The following is a 27,203-nucleotide window of genomic DNA, read 5'->3' on the forward strand; positions in this document are numbered from 1 at the left end:
ATGGCCCGGTCCCTGACTTGGGGCTGCTGTCCCTGGTGCCTGACGGAGGAGGAGAAGACTGCCGCCAGGATCGACCAGGAGATTAACAAGATTTTGTTGGAACAGAAAAAACAAGAGCGCGGGGAATTGAAACTCCTGTTATTGGGTGAGTGTGGGGTTCCGCGCAGGGGACGAGAGCGGGCGGGGCCGACGACTGCAGAGGCGATAGGGGCTCGGCTCGCCTGCAGACCCATCTTCTAGATGTGGAGAGCAGGGGTTCAAGAAGCTGGGTCTCTCAGTCACAGCTGAGCAGCATCCGGCTGCGGGGAGGTGGCCCGGGCGCTGCCGCACAAACACACCCGTATGTGTCACGGGAAGGGAATGAAGGTGAGCGTCCGTTCAGGCTGGCCCAGGGAGGGGCTCAGCCTCTTCCTCCGACTGCGGGAGTCAGGGCTCCAAGCTGCTGGTCACTGGTCATGGCCACTGAGGGCTTTGTTCTGGGCGTATGAGCATTCATTCATTCATTCATTCACAATTCTAAACTCTTGAACTGACCAAAGTGCTTCTGGCCTTTCGAGCTAGTAATTGGGACACTGAGGTGTGAATCAAAGGGCAGCTTGGACCATGAGAGACATTGTATCATAAATCGATAAAAGTGGGGAGGGGCAGAACAGAAACTGGGGCGTGGCAGGCAGAAAGATCCCTGAGCATTAGGGAGACCCTGGTTTCTGTCACAAGGCCACATGAGCCAGACGTCAGAGGTATGAATCTGTACCGAGGTGGAGTCGGGAAAATCAAGAGTTCAGAGTCACCCCGAGCTACAGAAGGAGTTTGAGGCTAGTCTGGGCTACATGACTCCCTGTTTTAAAACTAAAATCTATACATAATGTTACACACCAGTAATCCTAGCACATAGATACTGAGACATCAGAATTACCATGAGTTCAAAGGCACCCGAGCTACGTACTGAGACCCAGTCTAAATGATGGTGATGATGGTGATGATGATTCAAAGAACACCATCCTCCTTGAAGAGCAAAACAAGGTCCACAAGCAGATGAAATACAGCTCAGCGGGTGCTTTCTAAGTTGTATTTCTGAAAGGGAAATTTTTTTCTTCCTTTTAAAATAATTCTGGTCTAGCATAAAGCCACAGCACACTCCACCCCAACTTCACCCCGCAGACGGGAACCCCCAAGGCTCTCTCTCTCAAATTCTCCATGCACACATTCGGTTTCCTAGCTCCACAGAGAATGGCCTAATTCTCGTGTCTTCCAATGTGTGGTCACTTTGATAAAGAATCCATTGGAGAGAGAGCGGGACGCCTGTCTAAGAATCTGAACGGTTGTGCTGGTGACCAGCCCAGAGCGGATTTAAGATGGGTGATGTTGAAAAGGCAGGAAGACTTTTGTTCAGAACTGTGCCCAGTGCCGCACTGTGGAAAAGGGAGGCAAACGTAAGACTGGACCAAATCTCCACCGTCTGTTTGGGCTGAAGACAGGTCAGGCTGCTGGATTCTCTTACACAGATGCCAACAAGAACAAAGGCACCACCTGGGGACAGGATACCAGGAGTATCTGGAGAATCCCAAAAAGCAAGTCCCTGGAACAAAAATGATCTTCACTGGAGTTAAGGCGAAGGGAGAAAGGGCAGACCTAAAAGCTTATCTTAAAAAGGCTACAAATGAGTAATTTCACTGCCTTATTTATTACAAAACAAATGTCTCATGACTTTTAATGTGTACCATAATTTAATTCATATGCCAACTTCAGATCATGAATGGCTAACAATGTTTTTGTTGGACAGTCTTGATTTAAGTAAAACTGACTTGTGGTAACATGAAAAAAAAAAATCCATTGGAGCCCGAGAACATTTGAATGAAGGGTTTGAAATTTTTGAGGAAGATAAGATGACTCGGGGGAGAGGGGCTTGCTGAACAGACAAAGGTGAGAAGAGAAAAGACACTCACCAAAACAGACGACTGACTTCTACAGGCACCAGGATGCAACTCCCCCGTCACAGGACTGATGGTTCAGAGGTTCCGTGTCCTGTGTACTGTTCAGGGTGAAACCCCCTCCTAGCACCCTCCAGGAAGGAGCTGTGGACAGTATTTGGGAAGCATTTACACAGTGCCAGTGAGGTTTTGGATCCATGTGCCCAGTAACAGAAGGAGAAATGGAGAACGTTAGGGAATTCCACACTGCCTGAGCCCCTCTTCCCAAGACAGAGTTTGCACTGACAAATCTGCTTCATGTAAGCTGCGTCTCCTTCTTCCTCGGCCTGATGCCTCCAACCACTGTCCTGTCACTTCAACAGTATTTCTGGGACGCCTCAGTGTCACTGAACCCACCACAGGGCCTTTGCACTGCTTCCTCTGAGCTCATAGCCTCTGTACGCTGCACATTTCAAGTCCTGGCTTTTTGCTCCATGGTACTCTGAACACAGGGCTTAGATATCAGGACAATTAGATATTAGGTGGGTGGATGGATGGATGGGTGGGTGGATGGATGGGTGGGTGGATGGATGGGTGGGTGGGTGGATGGATGGGTGGATGGGTGGATGGATGGGTGGGTGGATGGATGGGTGGGTGGGTGGATGGATGGATGGGTGGGTGGGTGGGTGGATGGATGGGTGGGTAGGTGGATGGATGGGTGGATGGATGGATGGGTGGGTGGGTGGATAGATGGATGGATGGATGCATGGATGGATGCATGGATGGGTGGATTTATGGGTGGGTGAATCAACAAACAGAAAGATGGGTGGGTAGGTGAATATTTCAATATATGTGTTGATATATGGTTAAATGGATCCGTGGTACATATGAATGGATAAGCTGGTTAATGTGTGTTGATGAATGAATTAGTCCATTTTCAGGACGGATTCTCTCTAGTCTTTCCTATCCTTTCCTGACTTTCTCTTAAGGCTTCACTGTTCACCTCTTTTCACAACTTTCACCATCTTCCATGCAGTTGGGCGCAGGTGTTTGTGTGACCTCTGAGCAGTGACAAGGTTTCAGGGATTTTCACTGCAGACTTTGACTGTCCTTTCTTTGTGGATGCCTTTCAGTTCATTTGAAAACGGAATCGAATCCAAAAGCATACAATTTTTTTTTTTTCCTGGAGTGGGCAGGAATTTTGAGGAAGCTGGATGGGGTGAGCCTGGGTGGGGTTGAGAGGGACATGCCTGTGCTAAGAATGAAGCAGCTAGCATTTTCCCAAGAGTGAAATGTCAGAATGAAGGCATAAGAATTGCCGTTGTTAACAAGCCCAGAGAGGTGAAGGAACTTGCCTGAAGCTACACAGCTCATGGTTTAGTTTAGTTCCACAGTCTTGACTTCCTCATGTATTTCTGTCCAGAATCCAGTGATAGCTATGAAAACCTGGGCCTGAGAGTTGTCAGTATTTGTCTGGCATCTGCAGCTAATTTGAACTATACCCAACTCTGGTAGCTGGGCTCCTCACATGCTCCATTTTCTAGGGTATGACTGAAGTGCTGGGTCTTCATGCCACCCACGGTGACCATGACTACCCCCACACTGTTGTTCCCAGCCTGGTTGCACTTCCTCCTCCCTTCTCCAGAAGGAAGCAGAAACTTCCTGTCTGGGTTGGGCAGCCTGGTTAGGTGGAGAAAGCTGTTACCACAGCCAAACCCCCGTGGAAGTTTCTGAAAAGAGAAAAGTACCACAATTTGCCCAGAGGTGTGTTGGCCTCTGTGTGCTTCAGAATTGTCAGCACTGATGTGTCAGTGGGCTGTCCCTGGTGTTGCTGTCTTGTGTGTGGAGGCCACAGCCCACGAAGGGCACCTATTTGGTCCTTTGCTCCCTTGTTTTGTGACTGCAGCTATTCTTCATGGATTCCCTAGAGCCCAGCAGACCCCAGGACCCCAGCTCCAGCTCTTAGGCTAGGATTAAACAAGTGTACTGTGGTGGGCCTTGACCCTATTATTTTAACTCACTTCTTTTGTTTTTTTTGTAACAGAGTTTCTCCATATGGCCCTGGCTGACCTAGAACTCACTCTGTAGACCAGGCTGGCCTCTCACAGAGGTCCCCCTGCCTCTGCCTCCCAAGTGCTGGAATTAAAGACGTGCCCCACCGGGTTGGAGAGTCAGCAGTTTATAGCACTGGCTGCTCTTCCAGAGGTCCTGAGTTCAATTTCCAGCAACCACATGGTGGCTCACAACCATCTGTAATGGGATCTGATACCCTCTTCTGGTGTGTCTGAAGACAGTGACAGTGTACTTATATATAATAAAATAAATAAATCTTAAAAAAAAAAAAACATGCCCCACCATGCCCAGCTTAACTAACTATTTTAAAGGATTATTTTATTTTTATTTTATATGTCTGGGCATTTTCTGTATATCTATGAATCATGTGCAATCAGCACCTGAAGGGTCTGAAGACACAGTAGTATCTCCTGGGACTGGAGGCACAAATGGTTGTGAGCTGCTGTGTGGGTGCTGGGACCACACCTGGGTCCTCGGGGAGCCCCCCTGCTGTGAGAGCTGAGATTCGTCTCCGTATTTTATTTTATTTATTTTCTGCCATGTTGCCCAAAGTGACTTCAAAGTACCTCCTCCTGTGGGAGTGTCTGCTGTGTTGGCCACCATAGGCCACTATGGGAGGGAAGTAATGTCACTGGGGCTGGAGAAATGACTTAGTGGTTACAGCACCACCAGCAGAGGACCAGGTGTGGTCCCAGCACCCACATGGGCTCATAAACACCTCTTTTGACTCCAGCTCTAGGGAACCTGGAGCCCCCTTCTGGTCCCTGTAGGTACTGCTTGGAAATGCACAGACAGGAAAAATGTATACAGAAAATAAAATGAAAAACAAATTAATAGCAACATTTAAAAGCTCAGGTCACTGAACTACAATAAAGTGCATGGGTGGAGCTTGTGAGCGTTCTCTGCCTTTTAGTCAGAAGTGGGATGTGAGTATTTAGGAATGATAAGGAGGTCATGGGTCACGTCTATGTCCTGTGGTCCCTTCCCACAGCATCCCTAGAAACCTCAGAGGCATCAGTGGTGGAGGCTGACTGTGTAGGCCCACGCCCGCGCCTAGTTCACGCCCTGGTCGTCCTTTAAAGCTGGTATCATGACCTTTCCAAGTCCTTGTGTCTTCTTAGAAATTGCATAAATGCTGGTTTTCAGTGACGACTGGGCAAAGGCATGCGGCCTCTTGGCCAGGATCTCAGACCATAACAAAGGGAGCATATGTTAACATCATCACTACTGAAACTGGGAACAGGGACCTTGGCACATCATAATGTACAAGTCAACTGGATCCGGGGCTCACGCTTGTGACCCAGGCTTCTTGGAGTGCCGAGCAAAGAGTGTGTGAGTTCCAGGCCATTCTGGGAACTTAGTAAGACCCTGTCCCCGAAGAGTAAACAGAGGGCTAAGGGCGTGGTCAGGGTGGAACCCCACCTAGCATCCCAGTGAGGGGCTGGAGGCGTGGTCAGGGTGGAGCCCAGCTTAGCGTAAAGGAGAATCCGGGTTCAAACTCTACTGAGGGAACACCCCCTCCTATAACTCGCAGCCCCCACACAGCTTCCTCTTTTCCTCACAGCAGCGCCCCTGTCTTCCTGCAAATATCATTAATAACAAAGAGTTTCTGAAAACCTTGGGGAACTGAGTCTCAGAGAGGAGCCGTGCCTCTACCTGTCCTGTTCACGTGACCCTCAGATTTGCAGATAGTTTGCTGGCTGCCTCTCAGCCCACCGAGGCTCCTGGCCTCAGAAGGTCCACACAGCCCCCACCCCCTTTTTTTCTTAGCTAGTACATCATGTAGCCCAAGCTGGTTTTAAATTTACTCTGTATCGGAGGATGACTCTGAAGTCTAATCTTCCTGTCTAATCTCTGAGCGCTGGAATGACAGACTTGGGTCTCTGTCCCAGATTTTTGTGGCACTAGAGATGAAACATTGGAGCCACAGGCACGGCAGGTGAGCCCTCGGCCTTGTTCCTCTTTCTGTTCTTGTAACTTTTCTCACTTCCTTCTGTGTGAGCCCCTGACCCTCGTCCTGGGGAACTTCAAGCATTCGCTCTCCACTTCCCTTCCGTGGAAAGGCTGCGCTGTGTGCAATGTGCCCAGGGATGGACAGGTAACAAGCTGGGGCCAGCCTCTTGGTTTCTACCACAGCTTTGGTCCGTTTTGTAGATGAGAAGGTGGGCATGCTCTCTACATTAGAGTCAGACAGCAGGGAGGTGCGGTCTGTGCCCCAGGCCCTGGACGCCAAAGGAAGATTTTAATACGGTTACGGACCATAGAGCCACGGCTATGATGAGAATTCTACTCTGTTCCCTCACACAAGGTCCTCCTTTTGGGGAAGCCGGTCGTCCCAGCACTTGGAAGCCAAGGCAGGTGGATTATGAGCTCCAGGCCTGGGCTACAGAGAGCGTCCACCCCAGTGCAGCAGTTACAATCAGAAGTCCCAGCAACCACAGACAGCTCACAACTGTCTGCAACTCCAATTTCAGGGACTCCAAAGCCCTCTTGGAACAGCACAGTCATTGCACACATGTAACAAAGACACACATGCAGGTAACACACATACATGTAAAATTAAATAAACCTGAGAGAATTGTCCTAAAGTATCTTCTTCCTGAAATGGGTGTGGCATAGCAGAATATTATAAACAGCTGAGTGGTTTTGATGCCACTGGACCTGGCTGTAGGTAAGAGGGTGTCCCCACGCTGGTGATAGGTCCAGTTCTTACTGCCACCCTTATGGCACAGAAGTGAATTCATGGGGCAGGTTCTGATAAAACTATTGGTAGCCAGGACACAGCTCAAGTGCAGCGGCCTCACCTGTGTGAGTCCCTGCATTGTATTCAGAGCACAACTCAGCTTCACAATGCAATGGACAGGGAGAAATGATGTGATGTCCGTGGGACCCTCCCACACTCTGTCATTTTGATGTCTTTCCTGGTTTGTACTTGGATTTCTGTGTGCTTGTGTGGTGGTGCGTGTCCATGAGGTCAGAGGTCGATGGCAGACATATCTGCTTCCTTATGTCACCATCTTTCTTTCTTTCTTCTTTTTTTGGGGGGAAGGCAGGTGGAACACAGTTTTTCTACGTAGCCCAGGCTGACCTCTAACTCATTATATAGACAAGGCTGAACTCAAACTCACAAAGGTAGTGGCCTGCTGGGAATAAAGGCTCGTGCTACCACCAACTGGCTGACATTTTCTTAATTAATAATTAGTGGGGAAGGGTCCAGCTCATTGTGGGTGCTCCTGGGTTCTATAAGAAGCAGGCTGAGCAAACCATGGTAACAAGCCAGTAAGCAGCACCCTCTGTGGCCTCTGCATCAGCTCCTGCTTCCAGCTTCCTGCACTGTGTAGACTCCTGTCCTGACTTCCTTTGATGAAGTGCAAGCTGAATAAATTCTTTCCTCCTCAGTTTGTTTTTGATCATGATGTTTCATCACAGTAATAGAAACCCTGACTAGGACAGGGACCCACGTTGCTTCACACTGATGGTCAGCTGGACTGATATAGAATCCCCTAAGCCCCACCCATGCTGAAGGGGGAAAATCCAGATCCAGCCAACCTCTAGCCAGACCTGATAGGGGTGTGTAAGGCCCCAGGCCTGGGGGGCAGGGCTGAGGAGCTCCTGCCCCATGCGGCCGTGGGCCACACAACCCTCTTCTCTGAAGCAGCTGTGTTGAGAATTTTGTCAGAGCAAGGAAAGGAGTAAAATGCTGTCCCACACCGAGCAGCTCAAGGCTCTGTGGGTGTCATGATTGCCACTCGAACCACATGTGTCAGGGCCTTGGGTGCACTGTAGCTGCTGCAGGGATGGGGGTTGCTTTGGGTGTCATGGCACCGTGAGTGCTGTGTTCACTGTGAGCACCACGTGTATGCCGTGAGCACCACGTGTATACCGTGAGCCCTTACTTTTAAGCACACTGTCTGTCCCCAGGGCCTGGTGAGAGCGGGAAAAGCACGTTCATCAAGCAAATGCGCATCATTCATGGTGCGGGCTACTCTGAGGAGGACCGCAGAGCCTTCCGGCTGCTCGTCTTCCAGAACATCTTCGTCTCCATGCAGACCATGATCGACGCAATGGATAGGCTGCAGATTCCCTTCAGCAGGCCTGACAGCAAGGTGAGAACCAAGTCCCCTGTGCTTTCCAACCTTCCCAAAGGTGGATTAAAAGCATTTCCCAGCATGGGATCCCAGGAACATCCAAAGAACCACCAGTCAGGCTCCCCCACGCCAGAAATGAGTTTACTACGGCAGTCGATCCCTTTTTATTTATCTACTCATTTTCCTATTTAATTTATTTTAAATTGTGTGTCTGTGCATGTGGGTGCAGTTCCCACAGGAGCCGGAAGGGGCCGCTGGATCCCAGGGCTAGAGTTAGCTTTGTGACCTGATTGGTTTGGGGGTGGAATTCAGGTCGTCTGCAAAGCAAACACTTTGCCCACTGAGCAGACTCCCCAGACCTCATCTCCCTCTCTCTAACGTCCCAGTGCTGTTGGCTCAGGACTAACAAAGTCTCCTTCATGGTTCCATCTCCAAACACCATGGCATGCTGAGACCCCAGGGTCCTGCTGTGCACTGTGTGACCTTCGGGGTTGCAAAGTCCAGCTCACAGCCAGCTACACGCTTTCTGATAGACCCCCGGGGACACAGACCATCCCTAGCCATTCTGGCCAGGGTCACCCACATGTTCCCCAGCCCCATGACACCCTCATGGCGGTGTTCATAAAGTCCCCACCTATGCAGAGACATGAACAACTCACTATCCTTCCCAAGGTACCTAAGGACAGAGACGCCATCTGCCAGAGGTCACTGGGGTTTCAGAGGGTTTCTTGGGCCATCTTACAGAGCATACTGAGAACTGTGGGTACCCCTTCCCCCTAGCATGCCTCAGTGAACCTTACCCAACAGGGATGGGCCCTGCCCCTAGCCTTCCTCAGCCCTTAGACTCCAGTCCTTCGAGAGGCCACATTTAAGGACCAGGTGCAAACACCATGTGTCAGGGTGGCTGTGTACTCAGCTGTGGCCTCACCCTCCGTGGGGGAGTGAGAACAACCACAGGCTGAGCTGGGGTGCTCTTCCCCCTCAAGCCCTGCAAGAACATGAGACTTGTCTTCAGTTTCCCTCTGGCTGCCTGGGTCTCCAGGGTCCAGAAGGAAAAGGTTTGCTTGGTTTCACCTCCTGCCTCTACACAGAGATGCACACGCACAGCACAGGAAAGTGCACATCTGCGTGTGTGAACACATAAGTGTGAACAAGTATTCGAAGTGCATCGTAAGGGTGTGAGCAAGGCAAGTGTCTGGAAGATTGAACAGAAGCAGTAGGGTCTAGCAGAGATGCCTGTCCTCCCATCCCCAGAGAATCTAGCTTTTCTCTATGCCTCACTCCATAAAGTGGGGACAACCACAGTGCCTGTGGTACTTCACTGCTGGGAAGCCTCATGCATGGTCCTTGACACCTCCAGCCCATCTGGGGCCAGGACTTCTTCCTAGAGGAGTCTAGAGTGACACAGTGGAGCTCTGGGAGAGAGGTCTTACTGGAGGAGGGGCATTTGTGTCAGGACACTGAAGGGTGAATAGGAGTTGCCTAGAGCCACCTCTCAAACGCTGCCTGTCCTTGTGTAGGCCCATGTACGAGGGGATGCTGGGCCAATTAGCCCTTTAGGATCTGTCAAAATGGCACTAGGATGGAAAGAGGGGAGAGAAGGGTGTGTTTTAGGGATGGGGTGGGGCCTGCAGTTTCCACATGTTGCCTGAACCTCTCACCTGTCCCTCCGCAGCAGCACGCGAGCCTGGTGATGGCCCAGGACCCCTATAAAGTGAGCGCGTTTGAGAAGCCGTATGCAGTAGCCATGCAGTACCTTTGGCGGGATGCGGGCATCCGCGCCTGCTACGAGCGCAGGCGTGAATTCCACCTGCTGGACTCCGCGGTGTAGTGAGTCTAGGATTCGTGGGCAGAGGGACTGTGGAGCCGGAGCACAGGGATGTGTAGCCAATGGTTATGTGGACAAGGTCTCAGGGGCCTGGCTTCGGGGTGTGGCCGTGTAAGGGACAAGGAAGGGAAGGGAGGGACACAGGGAGAAGAGTAGTCAAGAGGTGTGGCCAGACTTGGGGGCGGGGCAGGGTGAAGAGTGACCGCAGAAAAGGCTCTCACACAGTCTTCCTCCACAGCTACCTGTCACACCTGGAGCGCATCGCCGAGGATGGCTACATCCCCACTGCGCAAGATATACTGCGCAGTCGCATGCCCACCACAGGCATCAATGAGTATTGCTTCTCCGTGCAGAAAACCAAACTGCGGTGAGCACTCAGCAGAGGCCCGGCCTGGGGAATCCTTGTATGGGAGCTGTGTTTTCTGGTCCTGGCCTTCAAGGCTGGAAAAGTCTGGCATTAACTGCTATATGGACTAGTCTGAGACCTTGACAGGCGAGTGAGGTACCACAACTAAAACACATATTCCTAGAGAATGGACATTGTTATTAGGGTGTTGGACGAGGAACAGGAAGGAGTTCTTTAGTTCTAGTCCTCAAAAGGCTACTGCTGGGGAAGTGAAGACAGATTGTATGATCATCACAGGGATAGAGGGATGGATGGCTTAACATCCAGGGCAGAGGGCAGGCAAAGAGGAGACTGCAGAAGAAAAAGGAGCCCCATTTAAATGGTAGAGGCAGCTAGTGCCAAGAGACTGGGCAAATGGCTGGGGTGAAGAAGGATACAGGGAGAGAGGACTATGGGATTGCTGCTAGAGCCACCTGTAATAAGTGGCTAAGGATGGGTGCAGGGGGATGCTGGGTAACAACAGTCACAGCACATAGCTGGGGGAGCTTCGTCTGGATCCTCCAGATACTTAGGAATAGATCTCACACCATCCAAATGAGGTGATCCCCAGGGTTTGCTACTGCTGTGCTGGGATCCACAGAGAGCCAGAGGCAGAATATTGCTGGGAAACAGGTTGGTAGTCATGAGACAAGGGCATAGAGATCTGAGAGGGTGGATATGGTGAGGAAGAACAGAAGAACAGAAGTGGTGAATGGAGAGACAGGTGGATGGATGGCTGGATGGACAGGTGAATAAATGGATAGACTAGATGGATGGATGGATGGATGGGTGGATGGATGGATGGATGGATGGATGGATGGATGGACGGACAGATGGATGGATGGGTGGGTGGATGGATGGATGGATGGATGGATGAATGGATGGATGGATGGATGGATGGATGGACGGACAGATGGGTGGATGGATGGATGGATGGACGGACGGACGGACAGATGGGTGGACGGATGGATGGATGGCTGGATGGACAGGTGAATAAATGGATAGACTAGATGGATGGATGGATGGATGGGTGGATGGATGGATGGATGGATGGATGGATGGATGGACGGACAGATGGATGGATGGGTGGGTGGATGGATGGATGGATGGATGGATGAATGGATGGATGGATGGATGGATGGATGGATGGACGGACAGATGGGTGGATGGATGGATGGATGGACGGACGGACGGACAGATGGGTGGACGGATGGATGGATGGCTGGATGGACAGGTGAATAAATGGATAGACTAGATGGATGGATGGATGAATGGATGGATGGATGGATGGATGGATGGACGGACAGATGGGTGGATGGATGGATGGATGGATGGATGGATGGATGAATGGATGGATGGATGGACGGACGGACGGACAGATGGGTGGACGGATGGATGGATGGATGGATGGATACACGGATGGATGGATGGATAAACAAATGGGTGGATGGATGGATGGATGGATGGATGGGTGGATGGATGGATGGATGGATGGATGGATGGACGGACAGATGGGTGGATGGATGGATGGATGGATGGGTGGATGGATGGATGGATGGATGAATGGATGGATGGATGGATGGATGGATGGATGGATGGACGGACAGATGGGTGGATGGATGGATGGATGGATGGACGGATGGACGGACAGATGGGTGGACGGATGGATGGATGGCTGGATGGACAGGTGAATAAATGGATAGACTAGATGGATGGATGGATGAATGGATGGATGGATGGATGGATGGATGGATGGACGGACAGATGGGTGGATGGATGGATGGATGGATGGACGGACGGACGGACAGATGGGTGGACGGATGGATGGATGGATGGATGGATACACGGATGGATGGATGGATAAACAAATGGGTGGATGGATGGATGGAACCATGGATGAAGGAATGGATGGAGGGATGGGTGGGTGGAAGGGTGGATGGATGGGTAGGTAAATGGATGGGTAGGTAAATGGATGGGTAGATGAATGGGTGGGTGGGTGGGTGGATGGATGGGTTGATGAGTGGGTGAGTGGATAAATGAATAAATAGATGGATAGATGGATGGATTGACAGGTTGATGTATGGACAGACAGGTGGATGGATGGAATGAATAAATGGATGGATGAATAAATGGGTGAGTGGATGGATGGATGGTTATATTTTTGGGTGGGTGGGTGGATGGGTGGATGGGTGGGTAAGTGGTTGGGTGGATGGATGGAGAGATGGATAAATGGTTGTTTGAGTAGATGGATGGATGGATCGATGGACATGGGAATGGATGAATAGATTGATGGATGAATGGATAGGCAGATGGATGAATGGATAGATAGATGAACAGGTGGATAAATAGATGGATGGACAGATGGGTGGATAGATGAATGAATGGATAGATAGATGGATAAATGAATGAATGAATAGATGGATGACTAGATTGATGGATGGATGGGTGGGTGGGTGGGTGGATGGATGAATGGATGGATTGGTGGATGGATGAATGGGTGAGTGGATGGACAAACTGTTGGATGGATGGATAAATGAACAGATGGGTGGATAAATGGATGGACGCATGGATGGATGGGTTGATGGAGAGACGAGTGGCTGGACGGATAGATACATGGATAAATGGACAGATGGGTGGATGAATGGATATCTGGGTTGATGGGAGGATGGGTGGGTGGATGGATGGGTGGGTGGATGGATAAATGGATGAATGGATGGGTGGATAAATGGATAAAAAGATGGATAGATGATGAATGGATAGATGAATGGGTGGATGGATGGATGGTTGGATGGATGGATAAATGGATGGATCGATGGATGGATGGATGGATGGATGGGTAGGTGGCTGGCTGTCTGTCTGGATGGATGGACAAGTGGATAAATGGATAAAAAGATGGGTGGGTGGATGGATGGATGGATAGACTATGGATGGATGGCTTGAAGGAGAGATAAATGGGTGGATGGATAGATAAATGGATAAATGGACAGATGGGTGGATGATAGATGGATGGATGGATGGATGGATGGATGGATGGATGGATGGACAGATGGGTGGAAGGATGGATGGATCGGTGGGTGGATGGATGGATGGATAAATGGATAAATGGATGGATGGATGGATGGGTGTGTGAGTGGATGGATGGGTGGATGGATATAGAATAAATGGATAGACAGATGGGTGGATGGATGGATGGATGGATGTTTGGGTGGGTGGGTGGGTGAATGGGTGGATGGCTGGACAGATGGGTGGATGGATGGATGGATAGATGGATGAATGCATAGATGAATGGGTGGATGGATGGATGGATGGGTGGTTGGATGGACATATGAGTATGTGGGTGGATGTAGAAAGGATGGATAAACAAACATGTGGATGGATTGATGGATGGATGCGAGGATGGATGAGTAAATGAGATGGGTGGGTGTATGGATAGATAGATGGATGGATGGACAGATGGGTGGAAAGGTGGATGGATGGACATGTGGATAAATGGATAGATGGATGGATGGAGGGAAGGATGGCTGGGTAGGTGGGTAGATGGATGGATAGATGGTAGATGAATGGACAGAAAGGTAAATAAATGGTTGGATGCATGAGTAGATAAATGTATGGACAGGTGGATGGATGGATGGATGGATGGATGGATGGAAACATGGATAAATGGATGGATGGTTGGGTTGAGGGATGGATAGGTGGATGGATAGATGAAGGGATGGACAGATGGGTAGGTGGGTGGATGTAGGATGAACGGGTGAATGGATGGATGGAGGGATCGACAGATGGTCAGATGGATGGATAGACGTATGGATGGATGGGCAGATGGAGGGAAGTGTAAGTGGATGGATAGATAAATGGATAAATGGACAGATGGGTGGATGGTGGATGGTTGGGTAGATGTATGGATGGGTAGATGGATGGGTGGATGGTTGGGTGGGTAGATGGATGGATGGATTGTTATGTGGTTGGATGGATGGATGGATTGTTATGTGGTTGGATGAATGGATGGACAGGTAAATGGCTGGACGGATGTCTGGATGTATAAATGGATGAAGGTATGATGGGTGGATGGATGGATGGATGAATGAATGGATGTAAAGATGGGTGGATGGATGGATGGTAGGATGGATAAATGGATGGATGAATGGATGGAATGATAGATGCTGGATGGGTGGGTGGGTGGGTAGATGGATGGATTGATGGATTGATGGATGGGTGGATGGAATGTTGGTAGATTGACAGAAGGGAGAATGGATGGATTGACAGGTGACTAAATGGATAAATAGATTGATGGGTGAGTGGGTGGATAAATGGATGAAAGAATGGATGGATAAATATGTGGATAAATGGGTGGATGGATAAATGGAGAGATGGATGAATGGATGGACATTTGGATGGATAAATGGATGGATGGACAAATGGGTGGATGTATGGATGTATGAATGCATGGTTGTATGTGTGGATAGACGGTTGGATGGATGGACGGGAGGATGGGTGGGTGGGTGGGTAGATGGATGGATGGATGGTAGATGGATGAACATATGGATGGATGGGTGAATGGATGGATGGATGGATGGATGGATGGATGGATGGGCAGGTGGATGGATGGATCAATGTGTGGATAGATGGATGGTTGGGTAGATGGATGGATGGGTGGTTGAATGTTTGGGTGGCGGGGTGGATGGGTGGGTGGCTGGGTTGGTGGATAGATGGATAGATGGATGGTTGGTTATATGGATGGATAGGAGGACAGATGGGTGGATGGATGGATGGATGGGTAGGTGGATGGATGGATGGATGGATGGATAGATGGATGAATCTTTAGACACATGGATGGATGGTTGGATGGATGGGTGGGTGGGTGGGTGGATGGATGAATGGATGGATGGGTGGATGGATGGATGGACACGTTGATGGATGGATGGAAGCATTAGAGTATGAGTTGGTAAGGGGGTAGATGTATTGATGAATGCTAGATGGATGGACAGATGGGTGGATTAATGGCTAAATGGATAGATGGATGGATGAACAGGTGGATTGATGGATGGATGGATGGATGGATGGATGGACAAATGTATGGATAGACAGATGGATGGATAAATAGGTAAATGGATGGATGGATGTTGGATGGATTGATGAATATGTGAGTGGATGGATCCATGGACTGGAGGACGGGTGTGTAGGTGGATGGATGGATGGTAGAATAAGGGACAGATGGGTGAATGGATAAATGGATGGATGGCAGGATGGATGGATAGATGAATGGATGAACAGGTGGATGGATGGATGTATGATTGGCTTGATTTATGGATGGGTAAATGGATGGGTGGATTTATGGGTGGGTGGGTGGATGGGTGGATGGATTGATGGAAGGGTGGATGGATATACAGGTGGATGGATGGATAGACTGTTGGAAGATGGACAGATGGGTAAATAGATTAATAGATAGATAGATGGACAGGTGGATGGATTGATGAATGGATGGATGGATGGACAGATAGGTGGATGGATGGATGAATGAATGGATTGATGGATGGATGGATGGAATGTAGATAGATGGACAGAAAGGTGGATGGATGGATGGATAAATGGATAAATGGGTGGATGGGTGGATGGATGGATAGATGGCTGTGTGGGTGGGTGGATGGATTGATGGATGGTTGGGTTGATAGATGGGTGGGTGAATGGATGGGTTTATAGATAGATAAATGGATGGACAGCTGAGTAGGTGGGTAGATGTAGGATGAATGGATGAACGGACGGGTGGATAGACAGATGGATGGAGGGATCGACAGATGAGTAGATGGATGGATGGACGCATGGATTGATGGGTGAATGGAGGGACAGGTGAGTGGATGGATAGATAAATGGATAAATGGACAGATGGATGGACAGTTGTATGGATAGACAGATGGGTGGATAAATGGATGGATGGATTGAAAAATGGATGGATGTACAGATAGGTGGGTGGATGGATGGACAGGTGAATTGATGGACTGATGGGTAGATGGATGGATGGATGAATAGATGGATGGATGGATGGATGGATGGATGGATGGACAGATAGATGGATAACTATGGAAGGATGGGTGGATGGATGGGTGAGTGGGTGGATGGGTGGGTGGATGGATGGGTGGGCGGGTGGATGAATGGATGGGTGGGTGGATGTAGAATGAATAGATGGACAAACAGATGGATAGATGGATATTTGGGTGGGTGGGTGGCTGGCTGGCTGGATATATGGATGGTTAGGTTGATGGATGGATGGATGGATGGATGGTTGGATGGATGGGTGGACAGATGGGTAGGTGGGTGGATGTAGGATGAATGGATGAACAGACAAATGGATGGATGGATGGATGGATGTATAGGTGGGTGAATGGATGGGTGAGTGGGTGGGTTGGTGGATCAGTGGATGGATGGATTGATGGATGGATGGATTGTAGATGGATGGACAGAAGGGTTGATGGATGGATGGACGGGTGGATGGGTGAATGGATAGATTGGTGGATGGATGAATGGATGGATATGTGGATGTATGGAGAGATGGGTGGATAGATGGTTGGATAAATGGATGGATAGATGGATTGATAGATGGATGGAGGGATTGACCGATGGGTGTATGTATGTATGTATGGATGGATGGATGGATGGATGGTTGGGTAGATGGATGGATTGGTGGATGAATGGGTGGCTCCCTGGCTGGCTGGCTGGCTGGCTGGCTGGATGGATGTTTGTGTGGGTAGGTGGGTGGACTGGTTGGTGGGTGGGTGGGTGGATGTATGAATCGATGGATAGATGTATTGCTGGGTAGATGGAAGGATGGATTAATGGGAGGACAGATAGATGGGTGGATTAATGGATGCGTTGATGGATGGATGGATGGATATATGGGTGGATGGATAGATGAATTATAGACAGATTGATGGATCAATGGATGGATGGATGGATGGATGGATGGATGGACAGGTGGATGAATGAATGCATGGAGGGATTGATTGATGGACAGGTGGATGGATGGACAGATGGGTGGATGGGTGGATGGATGGATGCATGGATAAAGAGGTGGGTGGATGGATGGATGAATGGATGAATGAATGGATGGGTGGGTGGATGGATAGGTGAGTGGGTGGTTTAATGGATAAATTGGTGGGTGAGTGGGTGAGTGGATGGTTTGGTGGATGGATGTGTGGTTTCATGTGCTGAGAAATGCTGTTCATCTTGGGAAGCGGTGGGAATTAAAGCTGACTTGTGCTCTCTCTTTGAGCGCTGTGTGACCACTCTGTGGTGTACCATGGAAACTCACAAATGCTCTGAGACCTGAGTGAAGTTTTGGGCATTAACATCAAGTCTTTCACCAGACAGTCTGTCTGCATGTCTCACTTTTTTCTTTTTGGGACAGATTTTCTCTATGTAGCCCATGTTGGCCTTGAACTGAAAAAGATATTCCTCCTTCTGTCTCTTGAGTTCTGGAGTTAAAGGCATCCCCACCTCTTCCGGCTTGGTCCTGCTCTTGTGTGACCATGTTTGTTCTGCAGAGGAGATGTTTGAGTCTTTCACCTGCGTGGATGGAGGAACTCAGCTGCTGAGCTTGCCTCAGTGCCCTCTCTCTCTGAGGGTTGCGCTCATGTCATCTGCACTGTCACAGCTGTACTCGGGAAGTGACACTGAGATCCATATCAGTGACCCAGTTTCTGCGAAGCCACCGGGAGGGTGACACCCATGCTTTTGTTGTGGTGGAGGAAGGGATGGTGTGCTTTTCTCTCTCATCTTTGGCCACAGAGGGGAACCAGCAGGGGACACAGTGGCCCATTCTACTGATGGGAAAACTGAGCCTGAGGAAGTGTGAACAGAACCACAGCCTCTGTCAGCCCTTGTGCTCCATATCTGAATATCTTATACCTTACACATACCTGATATTGATTAATTAATTAAATTTTTACTTGTATGTGCATGGGCTGAGATTGTACATGTAAATGCAGGTGGCTGAAGAGGCCACAAGGGGCATTGGATCCCCCTGGAAACGAATGTGACCCCCGCATGGGGTTTGCTTGCAATTGAATCTGGGTCCTCTGAGGGAGCAGCTGATGCTCTAACCGCTCTCTCCAGCCCTGATACACCTGATGTTGACCTTTATGTCTGAAAGAACATGCTGGCGTGAGCAAATGAAGAACCTTCCTGTGGTGTGTGTGTGTGTGTGTCGACTCTCATCGTAGTTTCATGGGACAAGGTCTCTCGCTGAACCTAGAACTCAATCTCCTCATCTCTCCCTAGCATCCTCCAGTATCAGCCTCCTTCCCCGTTGCTATGATTACGGTTCATGACAGAAACCCAAAATCACATCCATTGCTTGCCTAACAAGCAGTTTAGCGACAGAGCCAACTCCTCAGCCCTGGGGTTTATATCCTTATTATCATGTGCACACACACACACACACACACACACACGAGAGAGAGAGAGAGAGAGAGAGAGAGAGAGAGAGAGAGAAAGAGAGACAGAGAGAGAGAGACAGAGAGAGAGAGAGAGAGACAGAGACAGAGACAGAGAGGGGGAAGGAGAGAAATTGAGAAGGAAGAGGAAGGGAGAGAGAAGGACTCTCATTCCGTGGTTCAGGCTGGCTTTATGCTTGCTCTATAGGCCGTCCTCATACTTACGGCAATCCTCCTGCCTCAGTTTTCATAATGTGACCAGCATACAGCAGGTGGCACAGCTGTGCAGTCTGTTCTGTGATCTGATCACAATAAGCCTTAAGGCAGAGCATGACAGCCCGGGTCATATGACTCTCAATGGTGGGTCTCCTCATTTCTCTCCAGCATTGTGGATGTTGGCGGCCAGAAGTCAGAACGTAAGAAATGGATCCACTGTTTTGAGAATGTGATTGCCCTCATCTACTTGGCTTCCCTGAGCGAGTACGACCAGTGCCTGGAGGAGAATGACCAGGAGGTGAGTGAGCTGTCGGCACAGGCGCGTCCAGTGAGACCCATGGCAGCCGTGACCGCAACCCTCCACCTTTTGTGTGTGGTTTATGTGGAACTTGGTCTCCAGACTCACCTCAGCACACATGGGGCTTCCATCCTCTGCTGGCTTCACCAGGAGTGGCTTCGGTGACACCAAATTACACCTCAAGTCACACAAAGTGACACAACCTCTGGAGGGGGCTACTGCAGCCCTTAGTGCTGTTGCTGGACGGCCTCCGTGTGGTTCAATAGACCCCACATCTCCATCTCACATACACACTCATACACACACAATTATATACAGACACACACACTATATATACTCATATACACAAACATACATACATACATACAACATACACACACACAAACTCACATACACCACACACACTCACAATACACAAACTCACATGCACCACACATAGATACACTCATGCAGACACACACTCACACACACTCACAATACACAAACTCACATGCACCACACATAGATACACTCATGCACACACTCACACACAGACACACTCACATACACACATAGGCACACTCATACATATACACACAACACACACACAGAGACACACATACACACATAGACACACTCACATACATATACATACAATACACACACACTCACACACAGACGCGCATGCGCACGCACATACGCACACGGGTTTGCTCACATTCCCAGTTCTTCTGGCTTGAGATGAACGGATCTCTGCAGCCATACAGGACATAGCGAGGTCCTGTGGCCACCATGACGAAGCGGAACTGCTCAGTCTGAAACACCGACACCCTCGGTTCTTATTTAGTTCGGGGACTTGGGAGCGTGAGGCAGGGTGTGGGAGGGGCGGGCCCCAGCGGAGTCCAGGCTTCTCTCAGGTCTGGTGTCCTTGGCTGTAGGAGCTCAGCCTGTGCGCCCCTCCTTCGCAGTCATGGATTAGATGGCTTTCTGGTCACTTGTGTCAGCCACATCAGAGCTCTAGTGAGGTGTCCTCACACTGCAGAAGCTGACGCTAATTTCAGAAGGATGTTGTGCACACCTTCACAAGGTCTCCCCGTTCACACCCAGAGAGGGGACTTCATTACCCCGTGGGTGAGGGCATCCTGCTAGGGTCACCACCCACCTCTGTCTCCCACCCAGAACCGCATGAAGGAGAGCCTTGCTCTGTTCAGCACGATCCTGGAGCTGCCCTGGTTCAAGAGCACCTCGGTCATCCTCTTCCTCAACAAGACGGACATCCTGGAGGATAAGATCCACACCTCCCACCTGGCCACATACTTCCCCAGTTTCCAAGGTGAGTTGTTCCAGAACATTCTATCTTTCACCTCCCAAACGTAGTTTCCCGGGGAGAACCTTCTCCAAGGCTCAGCCCTGAGGAGAAGTCAGCAGAAGCTTCAGAGACTAGGGCTCCTCTGCTGCGTCCCATATGCCTCATGAGCGTCAGTTTCTTCCTCTGTGGAATGGAAATTAAGCTGATCCTCTTAGCAGATGCCACTGATGAGAAAAGAATTTTGTAAAAATCTTTTCTGTTTTCATGATAGGAGTGGAACTGCAATACCTTGAACATGACTGGCAGCAATTCCACCCTGACCACGCCCCACGCCCTCTCACTGGCCTCTGTACAGAGGAGATGGGGCTCCTCTGTACAGAGGCCAGTCCCCACCTGTCCTATACTATATTGTCATAGCTCCATCAACCCTTTTTCAGTAATGTCTCTATTTTATCACATTTGTGCAACCTTTTTTGTATTTTGTTTTTTGGATCAGGGTTTCTCTGTATCCCTGGCTGTCCTGGAACTCTGTAGACCAGGCTGGCCTCAGATTCAGAGATCTGCCTGCCTCTGCCCCCAAATCCTGGGATTAAAGGGGTGTGCACTGACTACCCACACTTAGCTGCATATTGATGCAGAAATGTATGACACGCACGAGTAGTATGGAAAACTCACCTTCCACAAAGCAAGGTAGGCTGAAGCAGCCAGACGGGAACTGCTGTTGGTCCTCCCTCAGATGCAGCCATCCTGGAAGGGAGGTGGTGCTTGGAGTGCTAGACAGATCCTCTCTCTGTTGCTGAGGACATCACAGGCAGGCTCTCACTGTACAGCTCTGACTGGTCTTCAACACAGTAGACCAGGCTGGCCCAGAGCTCAGATCTTCCTCCTGTTCACCACCCAGCCCAGCCCACTGGTCAAGGATTTGGGACGAGCTGAACTAGGTAAGACTGCCTGGTGTCTGGGAGAGAGACATAGGGTGCCACTCCCAGAAGTCCAGTGCTGTGTGCACTGAGGCATCTTTCCCTATCTTGCTGTCCTCCCCCATTCTGGACCTCAATGTCCATACCCAGCATGGTCACAGTGGCCGGACTGTCACCCAGGTAGAGACTGCCTGTCATAATCAAGTTTCAGGGACATTTGTGTCGTATCCATCAAAGTAGGTTTAACGCGAGAGGAAGCGGCTCTATCTAACATAGACAGCGAGAGGAGGCAGCGGCAGCCATCTTGGAGCCAAGCTCTCTCATTTCTTCTGGCTGCTGGGAAAGAGAACTTTGCCCAGAGTCCTAAACCAACAGAAGTGACTTTCCTGTCAACTTAGGAGATCTGAGATCCAAAACTGGCGAACCTGAAACACCCACTGCAAATTAGGCAATAATCTGTGGTTCCGGGCAGATAGGACTCTGGAGGAGACATTTACGGCAGCCCCTCAGCTGTGGCCCAGGCTACAGTCTATGCTTGACACCAGGTCAAAGGTCACTCAAATTCAACTCTGGTAACCTCTGGTATGGGAATTTGATCACTGGCTTTATTGTAGCCAAAAGCCCCTAATCCCCTGTCTTGCCGCCATATCCCCCAAGGATGGCTGACTGGGGCACAGATGTGAAGGTCACTCCCAGCTCTGTCTTAGCTGAGACATCTTGAGAACCAGGCTGTGGCCTGGAGAGGCTGGGAGGAGAACTGTTTAGAACATCGGGCTGGCACAGTGCCTCAGTGCCTGCTAGAGTTTTCTCACTGGTTCGTTTCCCTCTGACTCGCGTCTGTAATCATCACGGAGGAGAAACATGGCGCCGAGCAATCGTGGAGAGCTTCACATCCAAATCCTGAGGAGCAGGCAGAGAGAGCACAGGACTAAGCCTGGTGACTGATGGCCTTTGAATCCCCAGTGACACACCTCTTCCTCCAACAGGGCCTCAGCCCTACAAGGCCACACTTCCTAAAATAGAGCTACACTTCCAACCAAGCCACACCGCCTCCAAGAAAGCCACTGCCTCCTCATCCTCATCCCAAACAGGTCCACCAACCAAGTATTCCAACACATCAGCCTGTGGGGACAGCTCTCATTCAAATACCAGGGACAGATTCCAGGAACCTTAGTTACCACTGACATTTCCTCCTGTGTTTTGCATTCTGTAACAATTTTTTCCTTTTCTTTTTCTTTTGTTACGTATATTAGCCCATTTATTGTGGACTAGGCAAGTCTCCGATGGTGGGGCTTCTTCCCATCCTTCAGTTCCTTCAGCCTTCTGGTGGCAGACCTCACTGTGACTGCAGAGGTAGTGTTGTGGGTTCAGGCCCCCCACCATTATTTTCATGCAGGAACCACAGTACCAGACGCTACAGCTCATCTCTTCATCTTGCTCTTACCACAGAAGGAGCACGTGTACTTGGCGTGCTGGCTGATTTCGATTTTCTTCACCATAGCAAGTTCCATATTTCGCAACGATCCTGACTTCCTTGGTGTGTTTTGCCACGTCACCAGCACCCAAGCTAACAATTTTTTCAGTTATTTGCTTTAAAGGACAAAAATGCTGAGAATGCGCCACGGCAGAGCACTTGCCTAACAAGTGAAAGACCATAGTTTTTATTCCCAATATTGCCAGGAAAAAAAAAGAAAATTAAACTCAGGTGGTGGTGGTGGCGCACACCTTTAATCCCAGTACTCAGGAGGCAGAGGCAGGAGGACCTGTGAGTTCAAGACCAGCGTGGTCTACAGGTCAGCCAGGGCTACACAGGGAAACCTTGCTGTGAGAAACAAAAAGATTGAAATCTTGACTCTGAAGAGACATTTCCCTAGCTCAGTGACTAAAGGGTGCATGCATGGGGTCTGGGTTCGAATCCCCAGTGGCATAAATAGCTCAGTTGGCATGGTGCTGGGCAGATCCAGGAGGATCCCTTTGAGCATCACCTAGTGAATCAGTGAGCTCCAAGTTCAGTGAGACTCTTGAGAACTACAGCCAAGGTGGCCTCTGCCCCTGCACCTGCGTATACACACACATCTATGCACACCCACAACCATGCACAATGGAGTAATACAAGGGAAGACTCACGGCACTTTGGTCAGTTTAAAAGAAAAATAAAGCAAGCCCGTAAAGGAGGACGTGTCAATTGCAGAGATGGAGGAATTGAGGCACAGAGAGGGGTAGTCACTGGCTGGCAGTTGAGCCAGTGAGGAATTGAACAAGTTGGGGACGGGGTGGGGGACAAGTGGAGGCTGCCTGAGTCCTGTTCTGTCGATCTTTGCCTCCTTCAGGAGTCCCTGCTTCCATACCCCTACTCCCAGAACTGAGGTTATAGGCGCACGCGCAGGCACTCCTCTACTTTTCCTGGGTGCTGGGGGTTCAAACGCAGATTCTCAGGCTTGGCAGCAAGCACCCTTATCCTTTGCCCTGGAAGCAGGAAGGATTCGAACCCACACTGCGTGCAGCCAGAGTTTACTCCCACTCGGCCCTGAGTGACCCACACATTTCCCAAAGACGGACAGTGTGTGGTGAGGAGCACATGTGATGTCCACCCACTGTGGGCGGCCCGGGCCCATCTCAGCACTCAAGCTGAGCCCCACCGCGCCATTTCAGGTCACATGAGCAACTCTTACAAGTTACACCTTCGCATTCTCATTGGCTGGACTGACAAACATGGCGCCTGTCCTCAGTAAGGATGGCCAGAGTGACCCTGCGCACCACCCCCACCCCCGCGCCCTAGTAAAGGATCTCCAGAGCTGTCGCAAAGCCTTGAGTTGAATCCCCAGTACCACACAAACCCGGCTTGATGCAACTCACCCACTATCTTGCTCTGGGGAGGTGGAGGCAAGGTGGTCAGGGGTTCAAAGTCAGCCAGGGCTACAGACCGACCTGGAGACCAGCCTAGGTTATATAGGGAAACCAGGGTGATCTTGGGCTACATAGGGAGTTTGAGGCCAGCCTGGGCTACAGAAAAGAGCCCATCCCACCCCACGCCCTCTCTGCAGGACCCAGGCGGGACGCAGAGGCCGCCAAGCGCTTCATCCAGGACATGTACGCGCGCGTGTACGCGAGCTGCGCAGAGCCCCACGACGGTGGCAGGAAGGGCTCCCGCGCACGCCGCCTCTTCGCACACTTCACCTGCGCCACGGACACGCACAGCGTTCGCAGCGTGTTCAAGGACGTGCGGGACTCGGTGCTGGCCCGGTACCTGGACGAAATCAACCTGTTGTGACGCGGGGAATCCCAAGCGGGACGTCCCTGTGGGACGTGGTAGCGGCGAGGACACGGCGTACCCTGGTGGCCATGCGCGGAACTGCAGGCCGAGGAGCCTGCCTGGAGGGGAAGCCAGCCCACAGGGTCAGCTCCCCACCGGGCCTCCAAGCCCAGCCCCTCTGTAATTTATTCCCTTGCCTTCCTTCTAGTCGTCAAAGGACGTGAGCCCGGCCTTTGACCCCAGAGCTCCAAAGGCAGGGGCAGGAGGATCTCTGTGAGTTCCAAGACCCTGTGTCAAAAAACAAAAAACAAAACGGGATAGAACTGTTCAGGGCCTGTGACTTCCCAGGAGTCCTGTGTACCTCCTGTGGGCCTCACGCTGGGTAAGTGATATGTGTAAGGGAGGAAGTTCTACTTGTTGTCTACCCATTGTTTGGACTGAGGTGGGCTCCAGCTAAAGATTGGTTTTTGACATATCACAGCTGTGAGGCGCCCTCTGTCCCCAAACTCCAGCCCACTACATACCTCAGCGTTGCCCCGTATCCCTGTGTGCTCGGTTCTCCCACGACCTCCGTGAGAGCCCACTCCATCTTACCAAAGGGAAAACCGAGGCCGGCGAGATGGCTGGCGAAGGCGCCTTCAGTCCCGTGGACCTGCTCGGGGTGGACAGAGGGAACCGAGTCCCATGAGAAGTCCTCCATCTCCTCGGGCGTGCATGGCGGTGACACACACCCCCCACACCCCCACACACATAATAAATGTGTTTGGCTCTGGGACTCGCATGGCGGGAGGGGAGAACAGACTCCTGGGAGTTGCCCTCTGACCTCAGCACGTAAAGTGACAGCTCCCTACACACGACAAATAAATAAATAAATAAATGTAACAAAAAATTTAAAAGATAGTAAGCATCTGTTAAGGTTGGATGATACTTGATGTGTTTGGGTGACATTAAGGCTTGACTAGTGTATACAGGGGACAAACATTTATTAGGCACCTGCTGTGTATAAGCGCACTTGGAACAGCTGGGCACAAGGTAGTGGGTAGAGGGGTTCTTGGGACCAGAGCAGGTGCCCGGCTGTGCCCGTTGTCCAGTAGCGACAGCCCATCTAATGCTCTGCCTCCCATCCAAGGAGGGGAATTCAGGCAGGGGTGGGGTGCCAGGAAGGATCATTCTCTCTAGCTCCGAGCCCCCAGAGTCACTCCAACGGTTGCTTGAGATGCCCCTCCCCGCCTTGGCCTCACCCCCACCCACTGTGGGGCACCTTGAGCATAACAGGAAATTTCAAACAACAGGAAACGCAGGCCAGCCTGTGACTCCACCCTGCCGGGGCCTCTCTCAGTTTGTCCCGGGGGAGGCCATGAACCTCAGTACCTGGTCCACGCTGGTGACCCCAGAGTCCTGCCACCGACTGGCAGCCAGCGGTCACAGTCTCCTCATTGTCCTGCACTACAATCACAGCGGCAGGCTGGCTAGCCGCGGGGGCGCTGAGGACAGTGGCGGGCTGGGGATGCTGAGGGGGCCGTCGGTGGCAGCGGGCTGTCTGGTGGTGCTGGAGAACGCCATGGTGCTGGCCGCCATCGCCACCCACATGCGGTCTCGTCGCTGGGTGTACTACTGCCTACTGAACATCACACTGAGCGACCTGCTCACTGGCCTGGCCTACGTGGTCAACGTGCTGCTGTCGGGGACCCGTACCTTCCAGCTGACACCTGTGCACTGGTTTCTGAGGGAGGGCCTGCTCTTCATGGCCCTGGCCGCGTCCACCTTCAGTCTGCTCTTCACAGCCGGCGAGCGCTTCGCCACCATGGTGCGGGTGGCTGAGAGCGGGGCCACCAAGACCAGCCGTGTGTATGGCTGCATCGGTCTGTGCTGGCTGCTGGCAGCTACCCTGGGTCTGCTGCCCCTGCTGGGCTGGAACTGTGTGTGTGCCTTTCCGCGTTGCTCCAGTCTGCTGCCCCTCTACTCCAAGGGCTACGTGCTCTTCTGCGTGGTGGTCTTTGGCCTCATCCTAGTGGCTATCCTGAGCCTCTACGGGGCCATCTTTAGGGTGGTCCGAGCCAATGGGCAGAAGTCCCCGCGTCCACCTGCCCGCCGCAAGTCACGCAGGCTACTCAACACCGTGCTGATGATCTTGGTGGCCTTCGTGGTGTGCTGGGGGCCCCTGTTTGGCCTGCTCCTGGCAGACATCTTTGGTTCCAATGTCTGGGCCCAGGAGTACCTGCGTGGCATGGACTGGATCCTGGCCCTAGCCGTGTTCAACTCGGCCATCAATCCCCTCATCTACTCCTTCCGCAGCCGCGAGGTGCAGCGCGCTGTGTTGGCCTTCCTGTGCTGCGGCTGTCTCTGGTTAGGCCTGAGAGGTCCTGGGGACTGCCTGACCCGGATCACCGAGGCCCACTCTGGTGCATCCACCACTGACAGCTCGCTGAGGCCCAGGGACAGTTTTCGGACTTCCCGGTCACTCAGCTTCAAGATGCGAGAGCCGCTGTCCAGCGTTTCCAGCGTCCGCAGCGCCTAG

At 51.1% G+C, this 27,203-nt stretch overlaps 2 protein-coding genes across 2 annotated transcripts; both read left to right on the forward strand.

Moving 5' to 3' along the window:
• On the forward strand, positions 1–24,996 carry GNA15 (G protein subunit alpha 15; the record flags this gene model as incomplete). Its single annotated transcript, XM_080935064.1, has 7 exons — positions 1–145; positions 7,905–8,089; positions 9,747–9,901; positions 10,138–10,266; positions 19,095–19,224; positions 20,383–20,536; positions 24,477–24,996. 7 exons carry the CDS (start codon positions 1–3, stop codon positions 24,701–24,703), a joined length of 1,125 nt encoding a protein of 374 aa, XP_080791190.1. The 3' UTR covers positions 24,704–24,996.
• Positions 24,997–26,027: 1,031 nt separating this feature from the next.
• Positions 26,028–27,203, forward strand: S1PR4 (sphingosine-1-phosphate receptor 4; the record flags this gene model as incomplete). The annotated part of the gene is made up of 1 exon (XM_080935928.1): positions 26,028–27,203. Exon 1 carries the CDS (start codon positions 26,043–26,045, stop codon positions 27,201–27,203), a length of 1,161 nt encoding a protein of 386 aa, XP_080792054.1. The 5' UTR covers positions 26,028–26,042.

Source organism: Micromys minutus, assembly GCF_963924665.1.
Source record: "Micromys minutus genome assembly, chromosome: 22".
NCBI classification, from domain to species: Eukaryota; Metazoa; Chordata; class Mammalia; order Rodentia; family Muridae; genus Micromys; species Micromys minutus.